This window comes from Leuciscus leuciscus (genome assembly GCF_965113295.1).
Source record: "Leuciscus leuciscus genome assembly, chromosome: 12".
NCBI classification, from domain to species: domain Eukaryota; kingdom Metazoa; phylum Chordata; class Actinopteri; order Cypriniformes; family Leuciscidae; genus Leuciscus; species Leuciscus leuciscus.
Genome location: NC_138736.1, coordinates 34,795,072 through 34,810,142, shown reverse-complemented (window position 1 = coordinate 34,810,142; position 15,071 = coordinate 34,795,072). Strand labels below are relative to the sequence as shown.

Here is a 15,071-nt window from a genome sequence, read left to right as displayed (position 1 = left end):
CACTTTTGATCAATTTTATGCATCCTTCTGTTGCTTCTGAAACTTCTGTTAGTGAAACAAGATGGTAAATTGCAAAGTGATAATCTGTAAAATACTGATACAACATTTCAAATGTACATGTTGAAATTAATTACTAATTTGGCAAATGCCAATTAGAACACGTACATAGACAAGTACTGCTTATACCAACACGAACCAACTTTGTCTGGGTGGTAATAGTGTAGTTTTAATAGCGCTTACATCTGTGAATCAGGAGTATTCGATCATTCTATCTATTTTAAGCTCTTATACGGGTCTTCAGAACCTCTGTGAGACTTCTGACATTTACTGTCAAAAATCCCTGCTAGGCATCATTGTTCACAGAATGCTAGAACATTTTCCTCTGGAGATGCATTAATAAACTTCAATAATCATGTTGATATCCTCTGAGGTTCTGCATAAATAAGAGGAAGATTGAGATGCAGTCGGGGGCTTTTCTAATCATCCTGTTATTGCTTCTCAATCTCTGTCCCATTAGCAAGAGTAGCATTCCTCCTCGGCTCGCTGGCAATTAGCGCAGACAGCACACACTGTACAACAGCCTCCGCTTGTGAGGACAAAACAACTGCAACGCTTCACATTCTGGAGGCTGTTACCCTTGAATGACCTAAACCGCCAGCAACTGATGGGAATCAATGTGAGCTCGCAGTTTTAGCCTGTAAATTCAAAGGCAAAATCCATCTATGAAATAGCATAAGAACGTCTGATTCTTCCAGATGTATTCAGCTGTGCACACCACGCGATATTAAGGAATTTTAACTAGCACCATTAGCATGATGTGAGTCACTAAAGAGGCTATTTACAATGTGTTCACCAACTCTTAAAATTGGAGAGTTGCCTGAATGACTTGTAAGTGTTAAGCCGATAAAGCCTACTGTGTCATAATAATATGCAAATTTCTAAGGCCTCTAAATTGTCAACATGATCACAACTTTGCTGGAAAACCTGTTGTACACAATCTAAATGCCTTCTGTTGTCTGACTGATAGTTTATACTTTTTTAGCAAGTAAAAGGCTTTACTAGTATAATTGATTAGGGGTGCAGTGTCTCGCAGTTGGTATGGTTTCGGCACACGTGCAATTCGCGGGTTAACTGCTAAGTTTAACCATCATAGAGTGAAGGTTTATCATTTGCCCATGTTTTTTCTTGACAATTGACAAGTTCAAGCGCAAGAAGAGGCGAAAGAGAACTTGATCGTGCTGTGTTATCTGTGAGTAGGCCTACAGCCGCACACACCTGAAGTGCACACACACCAGAGGTGTAAAGTCCAGGTTCAGAAAGTAAAAGTCCTCCTCAGTATTTTGTTCCAATCACCTGGATTTGCTAATTAGCACAGTTTTTCAGCCAGGAGATTAATTAGTGAAATCTGCTGGCTGAGTTCGTGGGTGGAATAAACATATGGCAGGACTTTTACTTTCTGACCACTGGACTTTACACATCTGGCACACACACACAGAGAGGGATGCGTTTCAGATCGCGCACGAACACCGAATTGATTCCTCTTTCACGTCTCCTTTCGCTTGACAGACTCATACACACACAATTGTGTTAAAATACCCGTCTTGGCAAGTATTCTCGTAAACACAGTCGGTTATGTCTTAAGTGAACGTAAACAGTTGAGAAAGAAATCAGATGTGTATCATTATATTGGATCCGTACATTAGGTCTTAAAGTGACAGCAGCCTTTAAAAATCTGCTGCTGTCTATGTCATTAATGTTGACCAAACAACAAAACACATCTTTAACAAAGATTAATCTATACTTTATTTATATAGTGAACACTATAGTGTTATTTTACATTTAATGATAAAAATGTTGTACCTGAATACTGTTAGACCTTACTTTATTTGTTACCTTTGTTATATTGTATTTGTCAACGCTTGTAATGTGTGTATTTGTTCTTATTTTATTACTGACTGTTCACTTGTCTTTAAGAATGTTTCATTATTAAAAGCTAGATTTTTGCTGTGGTATTGAAGAACTTAAAGGTATAGTGGAGGATTTTCTTTTTCCGGGTGGATCATCAAGACTATTGGTCCTCCTAATTGTCAGTCATTCTGGTGATATGTTTACGTAAGGCGGTCGTACGTGCTCGTCCTTTCTGCGCATGCGCACTTTCAGGTGTATATGTGCGGTGAGCTATGGTTTCAGCCATTCTTTGAAGCTCGCTGTTCTCAGCGGGTTTTTTCAAAATGTCTGAGGGTCACAAGAGAAAAAGTGTCTACGAATTGTATGACAAGAAGAGAAAGGCCTCTGAAGAAAGAAACAAGACCAGTGTTTTTGGGAGAATATTTCACACGCTGGTGTGCGCTAAAAGCACAGGTTGGGCTTCCCACTGATGCCTCAGTCGCGAAGTTTCTACTCGACAGGTAAAGTTTGGCATGCTATTTGGAGAAATCCATTTGAAATCACTGCTAGTAAAAGTTAATGTAAGCTATGATTAGCGATGCTAGCGTTTAATAGGCGTTCCCTCTCGGGAGCAGGTAGAGTGTTGCGCATGTGCATTTTTTCAAAAAGTGGAGAGGGCGGTTCTTTTCTAAAATTCGGGAAAATCCTCCGCTATACCTTTAAAGTGGGCGTTCAGTAATAAATGAAAAGCAAAGTTACATCCGATTCGTGACTCAAAAACGGTAATATAATCAGAACCGTGAGTTTAGTAATCCGTTGCACCACTAATAAAAATGGTCTGTATGCTGTGAAATCTTTAATGATTTTTTTTATAAGGTAAATATCATTTGCATGATGCAGCTGAAGCTTAACACAATATTTAATAGTTACGAGTGTTTGATCTTGAGAATTCATAGTCAATAAAAACAAATAAAAGATGCTTGTGAATCAAAGGCTCACTGCAATCACAGCACTGCATCCTCAAGAGCTTAGCTTTAATTCAGCTGACAGCAGAGCACTATTTGAAACAGGGAAACATGGTTTGGAAATATCAGAAGTGAGTAAAATCAATGGTACCTTTGACTCCTGGTTTTCCAGGAAGGCCATAGTATCCTTGAGGCCCCTTGTGGCCCATAATTCCTCTGGGTCCGGCTTCTCCAGCAGGACCTGTTGGTCCCGGCGGTCCAGGTGGTCCCATGAGTCCTGGACTTCCAGGGGCTCCAAGAGCCAGAGGTTTCTTGGCTAGTTCTTTCTTGTAGGCATCTAAATGTTCTGTTTGGTACAATACAATGTTACAGTTAAGTTTACATTTATCAATTTATAAACGTTTTCAGGCCGCCAAAACGCATAAAAACCGCTTCTCGAACAAGAAAAAATGTAGGGTGGGAATTGATTTTGTCTGTCAGTAATTGTTTGGATAGATGTGGTTTGCTATTGGTCGATCTCATGTGAGTGACAGGTTTCCCCGCCCTCGTGCCACTGAACACGTCATCAGAGAAGAGAAGAGATGTTGATGCAAGAGGAAGAGGAAGTATTTTGATAAAAGATTACGAGGGCACATGAATGAAAAAATAATAATGATGTGTACTTATGAATGCTTTACAATAAAAATACAGCAATATTCTATAAAAAAAAAATAGGAATTGTCCATTTTTAATTTCATGGTGACTTTAATTGTGTGAAAACACAATCTTTTTTCGATTGCTCCTGTCTGCCTCGCTGCCTGCTGTGAGTGTGTTCGCTTCGGTGCTTAGCCTCGTATTTCCTTGTTTTGAACCATCATTTACTACAATTTCTAGTTGTTTATACTACTACTAAATACAGCTTACCCAACATCGCTAGCTTCCGTTACTACCAGCACAACACGCTAGTAATTCGCTAGCCTGTTAACGCGCCACCCGTGCGCTCAGCTATTTTTATTTATTTATTTTCTCTTGCGCGCTCGCGCCTTTGAGTTCATAAAAGCTCAGGTGAGTAAGAAACACTCAACAAACACGGTGAGTAATGTCTTGTCCTGTTATTATCATGCGTCGCGTCTGAATGCGTTGTTGTTTTTGGAGCTCTATCGATTTGATTTATAATTCTTGATTTTTCTCTCTGCCTCGCTGCCTGCTGTGAGTGTGTTTGCTTCGGTGCTGTAAGCTCCGTCTTAGCCTCGTATTTCCTTGTTTTGAACCATCATTTACTACAATTTCTAGTTGTTTATATTACTACTAAATACAGCTTACCCAACCCTGACATCGCTAGCTTCCGTTACTACTAGCACAACACGCTAGTAATTCGCTAGCCTGTTAACGCGCCACCCGTGAGCTCAGCTATTTTTACTTTTTTTTAATTTCTTTATTTTCTCTTGCGCCTTTGAGTTCATAAAAGCTCAGGTGAGTAAGAAACACTCCACAAACACGGTGAGTAATGTCTTGTCCTGTTATTATCATGCGTTGCGTCTGAATGCGTTGTTGTTTTTGGAGCTCTATCGATTTGATTTATAATTCTTGATTTTTCTCTTTAAACTCGCTTACAACGAACATTTTCTACTTTTCCTCACTGAGAAGCACTTACGTTACTGCTCAAACCTCATAGTTACAACGCGGACTGTTGAGCAGATGCGTCTCAAGCCTATTAGTGATCTAACGCTGCATACTCTTAAAGGTTACGTCCGTGGATCACGGCTGAACGCGTCTTCTCCACACTCACTTACAAACAAACATTTTATATCCAAGATTATATCCAAGACTTCAGTCATAAATTAGTATTAATATTGATAGCATCACTGGTAGCTTCGTTGCTAACTCACTGTCCATCTGTTAAAATGGCGAATATATCAGATGTAAGTAGTCTACCGTTTGGTGCAGGTGAGGACACATTTGAGCTGCACGCACTGCAGTCTGAGCTGGAAGCTGTTGAGAAACAGATCCACGACCTTTTATTGAGACAGGCCGAGCTGAGAGACCGGTGTTTGGCTCTTGAAACATCACGCGCCGATGCACACAAATCAGTGTTTAACGTTACTAACCCGCTGACTCCGACCGCGTCTACTCCGTGCGTTCCTCAGCATCGGTCGCGATCAGCCATGGTCTCGTTCACTCCGGCTCCAACACGCCACCACGAAGCCTGGGTGGTTCCGCAGCGGAAGACGCGAGTCAGGTTTAGACCAAGACTTTCTCCGACCCTCCCGGTTTTCGAGTTATCCACACAAAACCGCTTCTCCCCTCTTCGCGAAACAGAACGCGATGCTGTGATCATCGGCGATTCCATCGTTCGGCACGTACACGCTACGTTAGGTAAAAGTAAGGTGCACAGTCACTTCTTTCCTGGTGCTCGTGTTTCTGAAATCGCTGCTCGTGTTCCCGAGATCATGAACGGTGACGAGCGCGTCGGAACTGTGGTCCTGCACGCGGGAGTGAACGACATCAGGCTGCGCCAGACGGAGATTCTGAAGAAAGACTTCAGGAATCTAATCGATACGGTACGCAGCACATCGCCTGAAACAACTGTTATAAGCATGAGCCCCGTCTGATTGGTCGTGGCGGAGGTGTTGCAACCATTTATAAAGATTTTCTAAATGTTACTCAGAAAACGGGTTATACGTTTATTTCATTTGAAGTACTTGTACTAAATGTTACGCTCTTAGATGTTAGAAAAACATCCCTATTATCTCTAGCCTTGGCTACCGTATATAGACCGCCAGGGCCTTACGCTGATTTCCTAAAAGAGTTTGCAGATTTTCTCTCAGACCTATTAGTCAATGTCGATAAAGCATTAATTGTTGGAGATTTTAACATACACGTAGATAATCCAAATGATGCGTTAGGAGCTGCGTTTACAGATTTATTAAATTCATTTGGGGTCAAGCAAAACGTCACCGGACCAACACATCGTCTTAATCATACACTCGATTTAATTATATCACATGGAACCGATCCAATCGATATAGATATCATTCCACAAAGTGATGAAGTCACTGATCACTACATGGTAACTTGCATATTACGTACTGCTGTAATATGTCATGCGGCGTCGCGTTATCAACCAGGCAGAACAATCCTCCCATCCACCATAGATCATTTCTCAAATTGCTTATCTAATCTGTCTCAGCTGCTGCCTGAACCCAAACAAACAGATGAACTAGAAGAACTAACTAGCACTATGAGCACCATTCTCTCTAGAACATTGGATGTGGTTGCACCTATTAAATTAAAAAAGGTCAGAGAGAAAAATAAAGCACCATGGTATAACAATACTACGCATGCTTTAAAGAGAGAAACACGTATTTTAGAGCGTAAATGGAAACAAACTAATTTAGAGGTCTTTAAAATCGCGTGGAAAGACAGTATGTCACGTTATAAAAAGGCCCTAAAAGCGGCCAGGGCTGAGCACCTCCAAAAACTAATAGAAAACAACCAAAACAATCCAAGGTTTTTATTTAACACCGTGGCTAGACTAACAAATAAACAGACGTCACCCGAACAAAATATCCCGTTACAGTTCAGTAGTAATGATTTCATGAACTTCTTCACTGAGAAAATAGAAAGAATCAGAACCACAATTGTAAACGTTCAATCTTCAATCGCGCCTTATAATTCAGCTTCAATTATCACCCCGCTAGAACAATTACAGTGCTTTACAACTATAGAACAAAAAGAGTTAAATAAAATTATCACTTCATCTAAAACAACAACATGTTTATTAGATCCTATACCAACTAAACTACTGAAAGAAGTGTTACCTGTAGTGGAAGAGCCTCTCCTCAATATTATTAACTCGTCTTTATCTTTAGGTCATGTTCCAAGAACATTTAAACTGGCAGTTATAAAACCTCTCATTAAGAAACCACAATTAGATCATAATAATCTAGCAAATTATAGACCCATTTCAAATCTTCCATTTATGTCTAAAATATTAGAAAAAGTGGTGTCCGCTCAACTGGGCTCTTTCTTGCAACAAAATGATATCTATGAAAAGTTTCAGTCTGGATTCAGACCGCATCATAGCACTGAAACTGCGCTTGTTAAAATCACAAATGATTTACTTTTAGCTTCTGACCAAGGCTGTATCTCAATACTAGTTTTACTTGATCTTAGTGCTGCGTTCGATACTATAGATCATACATTACTCTTAGATCGACTACAAAATGATACTGGTGTTCAAGGACAAGCACTAAGCTGGTTCAAATCATACCTATCTGACCGCTACCATTTTGTCTATTTAAATGGAGAAAAATCGATCATAACTCCAGTTAACTATGGAGTGCCGTAGGGATCTGTATTAGGCCCTCTGTTATTTTCAATATATATGATGCCACTTGGAAATATTATAAGGAAACATGGAATTAGTTTCCATTGTTATGCTGATGACACTCAAATATATATTTCATCACGGCCGGATGAAAACGCTAAATTTTCCAAATTGACAGAGTGTGTTAAAGATATAAAAGATTGGATGACGCGTAATTTTCTTTTATTAAATCCAGACAAGACAGAGGTAATACTTATCGGTTCAAAAAACCGCCCACAAAATCTCGCACAATACAACTTTAACATCATAGGATGTTCTGTTACTTTATCCTCTACAGTAAAAGACCTGGGTGTTATACTCGATTGCAACCTGTCTTTTGAAAATCATATTTCATATGTTACAAAAACAGCCTTTTTCCACCTTAGAAACATTGCTAAGCTACGTAATATGCTATCAGTTTCTGATGCAGAAAAGTTAGTTCATGCATTCATGACCTCGAGACTGGATTACTGTAATGCCTTATTAGCTGGTTGTCCTGCATCCTCAATAAACAAACTACAGTTAGTCCAAAATGCCGCCGCTAGAGTTCTTACGAGATCAAGAAAATATGATCATATAACACCGATTTTATCATCACTGCATTGGTTACCTATAAAGCTCCGTATTAATTATAAGATATTGCTACTGACTTATAAAGCCCTAAACGGCTTAGCTCCAGTCTATTTAACGGATCTTCTATCACCCTATAATCCATTGCGCTCTTTAAGATCACTAAATTCAAGGCTTTTGGTCATACCTAGGATATCCAGAACCACCAAAGGAGGGAGAGCATTTTCACATTTGGCTCCAAAACTCTGGAATAGACTTCCTGATACTGTTCGTTGCTCAGACTCGCTCTCCCAGTTTAAAACTAGATTAAAGTCGCATCTCTTCAGCCAGGCATTCTTATAATCCTACAGTTCAAACTACAATCCGGCCTCTAGCTCATAAATGCCAGAGGAGAACTGGCCCCCGACTGAGCCTGGGTTCTCCCAAGGGTTTTTTTCTCCATTAGGTCACCTGATGGAGTTTTAGGACACCATTAGGTCACTTGATGGAGTTTTTCGGTTCCTTGCCACTGTTGCCTTTGGCTTGCTCAGTTGGGGATATTTTGGGGATACTTAATTTAATTTTATCAATCAATAAATTCCTCTTGAAAAAAACTTTGTTGTATTATTTTAATTTAATACTGTGAAGCTGCTTTGATACAATCTGTATTGTGAAAAGCGCTATACAAATAAACTTGACTTGACTTGACTTGACTTGACTTTAATAACTAATAAACATTTCGTACCTTCAACAATAACTGAACAAATCTCACGGATCTTCTCGTCATTCGTCTTGGGCCCCTTTTAAAAACAAATTTTTACAACAACAACATCAGCAACAACTGCACAGAAAGCATTCCTAAAGAAGCAACGCACTGTCCAGTCAAAGATGAAAGTGAACAATGTCATAAAGCAATGTACTGACAGGTAGACCTCTGGGACCAGGGGATCCTGTTAGGCCTCGTTCCCCCTCCAGACCTCTGGCTCCCTGGGGTCCCGTCAGACCCTCATGGCCTGGCTGTCCTGGACGACCATCAGCTCCTGTAGCTCCTCTCTGGCCTTTCTCTCCACGCTTGGATAAAACAAAGAATGAGAAGAAAAAACAAACATCCAACAAAAGCAATAATTTACATTTCATGAAGGAAAAGTGTTAAGTTTGTGGTACGTTTAGTTTTTAGTTTTTTTCTACATGTTTATATACATACAATAGATTGTAACAATAGATTTTTTTCCAGCTCTAGTTTATATATATATATATATATATATATATATATATATATATATATATATATATATATATATATATATATACATACACATATACATACAATAATTTTTCATTTTTTTATTATTTATCATTAATTTCATATTATTGATTTATTTTATATATAAATATTTATATTTAAATCTTTGTTTGTTCTTCTACAATACGCCTTGAATGAATGTTTAAGTGGCACGCTTACCTCTCCCTTCATTCCAGTAATACCCGGAGGCCCCTGTAAACCATTATTAAAAACCATCACATTATTGTACACATACTGGAATACCATAATTAGAGGGTGTGACTGGGTATGCTGCTATACATATGCCGAACCTGATCACCCTTCACGCCTGGTTCTCCCGAAACACCTGGATCTCCCTGTAGAACGAAGAGAGAGAAAGATATTAGTGTAAAATGACACAGTATTCAAGTGCAGGAAGCAGCAGGTATTTAATACGGTCACTGAGTGCATAGTTTGACAGGGACATTTTAATGTACCTCACTTCCTTTGGGACCGACGGGACCCATTGGACCCTGAAAGAACAGAAAAAAAATGAAATGATCACACACAGCGAACTATAATAAGGTATGCTCTGTTATGATTATTACAATAAACAATGATCACACCTGGTCTCCTTTATGACCCGTGTGACCCTTGATTCCACGGGGACCCATGAGTCCTTGGTCACCTTTATCTCCCTGCGGAAGTAGTCAAAATAATAATGAAATACTGTATGAATGTACTGTGTGACTGTATGAAATACTGTATGAATAACAATGTATAATTGTACAGCGCTTCACCTAATAATTGCCTTTAATTAGTAGTCACACATATACTGTAATTACACTAATTGGGGGTGGGGGTTTTCATCTGGAAATGAGTTTTTACAGGATGGGATGTCTGTAAATGCTTGGATTTACATGCAAACTTGTGCAACAAAGGTTAGTACAGTATCTATCAATACACATAGTATCTATAATTTGGTTTTTTTGCACACTGACATAAAACTTGCTCACATGTACTGTCTTTGCCATCTCCAGTAAAGTACATAGGTTTACTGCATTGAATAAGTATGCAAATTGGAGCACAGCCATTAAGATCCATAATCAAACCAAAGGGTCTGTCCCCAACCCACCTGGATTCCTTGTGGGCCCTCTGAGCCGACTGGACCCTGTTTTCCCGTTTCACCCTGAGGAGGAAACGTTTGTTGATTAATTGGATACATTTTTCAACAAATTACTATGAACTGTAATCTCAGGACAGAATGGTGTGCACCAAAAAAAAAAAAAAAAAAAAAGATGTTTGTATGGATTTCTGAATTGTGTTTTTATTACAGTGGATCCTTTGGCTCCCGGAGTTCCATCTTCTCCTGCTGGTCCAACTGCTCCCTAAAATATAACATTAACATGATTATAAATCATTAAAAAAACATGCATACAAGTGCAAAAAAAAACAAAAAAACATAATACTCACATCTTTACCAGGAAGTCCAACTGGACCAGTCGGTCCTACAAGACCAAGATCACCCTGTAATAGAAAGAGTGTAATTGCTTGCTATGGTATCACTGTTTTAAAATTGAAATGAGATTCAGCATATGTAAAAAAAAAATTATGTAATGACGTTAACCTTTTGGCCTGCAGGCCCCACGAGTCCCTGTTTTCCTGGCAAGCCCTAAATTTGAGATGCAATATTGTTAAGTCAAGGTGAGTCACAGATTACAAATTATAGTGTGCAAAATGTCATTCGATAGCTTTAATATACAGTACATGCTATAATAATTTAATCCAATTAGATTAATATAATGTAATTACAAGTACATAACCCAGATTAAATATAATCAGTCACTACCCAGAACTGAGCACATGCACATAAATATACATTAATTGATTAACTCACTGGAATTCCCACAATTCCTCTGACACCAAGGGCTCCGGGCAGACCTGGCTCTCCCTGTCAAGCAGACAGAAAAATCTCAAAATCTTCCTAAGTTTTTATCATTGAACGAGGCAGATTTAAGAATCATCAATTTGTCAGTGTCACAAAATTTTAATTAAAGAAATAGGTCAAATACAGCATCATAAAAACTGGATATGCATGCAGTGTAGCAGGTACAAATGGAAATGTTTTTCCATGAATTTTGAATCATCATAAACCACTGAATCATCATCATCATAAGTCACCTTCTCTCCTGGGGTTCCTGATGCTCCATCAGATCCATGCTTTCCTGGCTCACCCTACACATAACATCCTCTTCATTATCATTAAAGTTATCAAAGACATTTCAAGTGATTCTTTCAGAACATAATTGTTATCATTTTGAGCATAAATCTACTGAGAACTGATCAATCCGTCACTCACAGTGTCACCCTTGGCACCCACAGCTCCTTTCTCTCCCGGCGCTCCGATCGCACCCTAAAACGACACATTACATTTTGTCAGAAACAAACCAGGTACCTTTAAATGGTTTTTGCTGATAGCTACTCAATTAATAGTGTTCTTGAGTTGGATATATCATACGGACAGCAATAACTCACATCATCTCCTTTAGGCCCAAGATGTCCCTGTCGCCCTCTGATGCCTTCAACACCCTGTTAAGACACACAAATATTCATTTACTTCACTAAACCCAATATAGAATTCATTATCTGTACAAAATAACTGTTAGTTGACCAACTCCACTCAAATTTGCAGCATCCTGACAAAGCTTTAACTTCAAATTTACGGAACGCTATTTACACCAAGAGCAAATAGCCCACCTTGTTGGCAGAGGCTATTTCGCCCACCATTATCTGATTGGGCCAGACGAAATGACCAAATAAATCCTGCTGGGAACAGGATCAGTGGTGTGGAGATTAAGGCGGGAGGCGTGAGCTTTTGACTTGGCCAACCCGAGTTTGAATCCACCTTTTACCAAACTCATTCTTCTCCCTTTTCCCATCACATATCAGTTCAAAAATATTCTAAAAGCGTAAATAAAGAGCATAACGGGTATAGAATAGCTGGAATATAATGTTTAATGGGTAGGGTTAAGGGTGGGCTTTAGAGACAGGGACAAGAAATGTCCCAATAAAGCAGCATCCATTTATGATTTTAATAAATAAAATCAAATAAACTGAATATGTTGTTATTATTGCACTATTTTATAATATACTACAATACACCGAGGTGCAAATAGTATCTGCCACTATTTGCGCTAAGTAAAAATAGCATCTTACTACTATTTACACTTAAATACATTTACACTTTATTTTGATGGTCCACTTTAGACATTCTACTAAGTAACTTTGCAACTACATGTCAATTAACTCTCATTCGAGTATTAGTAGACTGTAGCAGACTGTTAGGTTAGGTGTTAGGTGTTCGGGTTAGTGGAATAAGTTGACATGTAGGTGCAAAGTTACTTATAGTCAGTAGAATGTGTGTTGGGGGAGCATCAAAATAAAGAGTTAGCAGATATTACTCAGACAGTTTACTCATACTCTAATGAGAGTTAGTTGACATGTAGCTGCAAAGGACAAGTTCGGGATTTTACACTTAAAGCCCTGTTTTCAGATCGTTTCTGATGAAATACAACGGTTAAGATTGAAATTTGGACAAATGCTGCTGGCCCGAGAATTTTCGGTTTCTGTGGTAGCACCCCCCCACCTCCACAATGGTTGCACTCACCGAGTGGTCAGGGGTGTTCACTGATATGCTCACACAAAAATCGCTTCAGAAGATGCTTTCCAACAGGTTTTATCGTAGTTTTTGTCCAACTCCACTAGACTAGCTTGCCGAACAGTCTTTTCTCATAAATATCAGATAAAGACATGAATCATCTGTGCTTTGATGCCAGACTTTAGTTCAGAAAGACAGTGTATAATTGATTAAAAAAGAACATCTGTGAAATACTGCTCACGTACTGGGGATCCTGGTGGTCCGGTGGGTCCTGGGATCCCGTTGAATCCAGGAGGACCCTGCAGACATGAAACAGACAGGCTAAAACTTTACCAAAGTTCATTGTGCTTAGCTAGAAGAACAACATTTCTATTGCTTTTGTGTTGTCACACAAGCCTAAAATAGTATGCCCTGCATACATTATGCTCTCACAGCAGTTTTAATCTGTCCAATCACTGCAAATGTAATTTGATTGGCTTTATTGAGCTTTAAACAAATGTAATCATTATTTCATGCATTGAGGATATTGCTCTGCAAGCGTTCCTCTGGTTTCCTGCTCTTTCCTCATCTGATGCAGATGAAGAAGATGTTTTAAGTCTTACCCGATCTCCTTTATCGCCATGAGGTCCAGGGAATCCGATAGGACCTCGCAGACCCTGCAGGGAATTTGAGTAAAAACTATGACAATGTGTCAAAAAGAGATATCCTTGTGGTGGCAGATAATGTTAAAAAGTTGAACGCATCTAAGCCTACAACGAATGAACAAAGTCTTCATACATCATCTCCTGCACGTCCAGGAGGACCTGACTCTCCAGCGGTCCCTCGCTCTCCCTGTAAATAAAGAAGAAGATGACTGCATCAATCTGAAGAGCTTGTCTATAGCCGTTTCTAGGTTTTTATCATTCTTAAGACGCATTTTTTCAAAGCACTCTTACCTTTTCACCCTGGATACCTGGCACACCGTCCACACCTGGAAGACCACGATGTCCCTGGCAGAGAGATTCAATTTAATAACACCTTCATTCATTAGAAAAGTAGTTGGAGTTTGGCCAAATAAACGCTCTTTAGTGAGCAAACTGATGTACAGCTACTTTGGACAACATATTTAATCTTTGTGCCACAATCTTCAATTTCTCCTCAACAAGACACATGATTAGAGGAATGATTCATGTCTGAAGCACAAGCACAGATGTGTTATGTGCCAAAGTTTATTACTTAGGGGTAGGGACTCACCTTCATCCCTGGCAGACCAGGCAATCCCTGTGGTCCAGATGGGCATGTTGTCTGGCACTGCTAACAAAATGAGACACACAAACGCATTAGGTCTATTCATCACTAACTGCAGGATCAGACAGGAAGTGAAGAATAACACGACCAGCCTGTAGCTCACCAGAGACATGCAGAAGGAGCACTGAAGATTGATGATTATGGGGCATAACAGACACTGCAGCCGATTGTGAACTCTTAAAAAACATTTGCTGCATTTTCACGAGCCAATGATAAATTATCAAGCAAATATAGTGCACGTTGACATATTTTCCAAGTTCTATATGTTGCATGCTGTATCTTTTTGTGTTCTAAGATATAGGCCTTTGCCAGAACATTTCTTGAATGCTGATGTGCAGGTTCTGTGTGTCCATGTGAAGCATGAATGTTATTAAAATCTAACAAGCACTCACAGTCTCCCCACTTCCCTCAGGGTTCCCAGCACCTGGTGGCCCCTACGGACAGCAGAAGGACAGCAGCGTAGTTTAGATTCAGACACACACTTAAGCAAAGCCCCTTTTAAAATCCTCAAAGGTTACAGTGTTCAGGACAGATCCGTGTGGAAGCTCTGCGTTAGTTCTAAACCATCTGAAAGCCAACAGAAGTCACCTGAACCAATTAAAGTAAGGTTTAAAAGCAGAGACTAAAAGTCTTAGGATGTATAAAGGCAAAAAGTGAATAACAGTGTGTAACAGATAGCTGACGGCAAAACTTCAAGAGCCAAATTTGAAGTTTTGTATCTGTTAGTAGCCTATATGTTTGGTTCAGTAATGCTAATGTACTGCTAAAAGTTGAAGAAATGAATAACATTTGTAATGCAGTAATATAATTGTAAATGTAGTCTAATGCAAATTTAGACAATAAAAGTACATGAAAGCCCCCCCCCCCCCCCCCCCCCCATATTACAATGCACAGTCACTACCACCATTCTTTCATGAGACCAAAACAGATTTTCATTTTGACTTGTGTTACAGATTTTCATTTTATCTTGTTAAAGATTTTAATTTGGTCTTGCATTGCAGATTTTCATTTTGTTTTGCGTTACAGATTTTCATTTTGTCTTCCGTTACAGATTTTCATTTTGTCTTGCATTACAGATTTTCATTTTGTCTTGCATTACATATTTTCCATTTTGTC

The 15,071-nt window shown here is 39.2% G+C and overlaps 1 protein-coding gene across 1 annotated transcript in view; it reads right to left on the bottom strand.

The window, feature by feature from the left end:
- col9a1c (collagen, type IX, alpha 1c) overlaps positions 1–15,071 on the bottom strand; it is a 42,454-nt gene that overhangs the window by 1,531 nt on the left and 25,852 nt on the right. The window contains exons 16-36 of the mRNA XM_082186173.1: positions 14,348–14,389; positions 13,902–13,958; positions 13,604–13,657; positions 13,446–13,499; positions 13,271–13,324; positions 12,914–12,967; positions 11,546–11,599; positions 11,370–11,423; positions 11,192–11,245; positions 10,908–10,961; positions 10,638–10,682; positions 10,484–10,537; positions 10,345–10,398; positions 10,146–10,199; positions 9,637–9,708; positions 9,508–9,543; positions 9,343–9,387; positions 9,212–9,244; positions 8,674–8,820; positions 8,495–8,549; positions 3,004–3,198 (exon numbers count right to left, since the gene is read on the bottom strand). Of these exons, the coding sequence (XP_082042299.1) occupies positions 3,004–3,198; positions 8,495–8,549; positions 8,674–8,820; positions 9,212–9,244; positions 9,343–9,387; positions 9,508–9,543; positions 9,637–9,708; positions 10,146–10,199; positions 10,345–10,398; positions 10,484–10,537; positions 10,638–10,682; positions 10,908–10,961; positions 11,192–11,245; positions 11,370–11,423; positions 11,546–11,599; positions 12,914–12,967; positions 13,271–13,324; positions 13,446–13,499; positions 13,604–13,657; positions 13,902–13,958; positions 14,348–14,389 (1,321 nt within the window). The remainder of the gene's footprint in view (positions 1–3,003; positions 3,199–8,494; positions 8,550–8,673; positions 8,821–9,211; positions 9,245–9,342; positions 9,388–9,507; positions 9,544–9,636; positions 9,709–10,145; positions 10,200–10,344; positions 10,399–10,483; positions 10,538–10,637; positions 10,683–10,907; positions 10,962–11,191; positions 11,246–11,369; positions 11,424–11,545; positions 11,600–12,913; positions 12,968–13,270; positions 13,325–13,445; positions 13,500–13,603; positions 13,658–13,901; positions 13,959–14,347; positions 14,390–15,071) is intronic.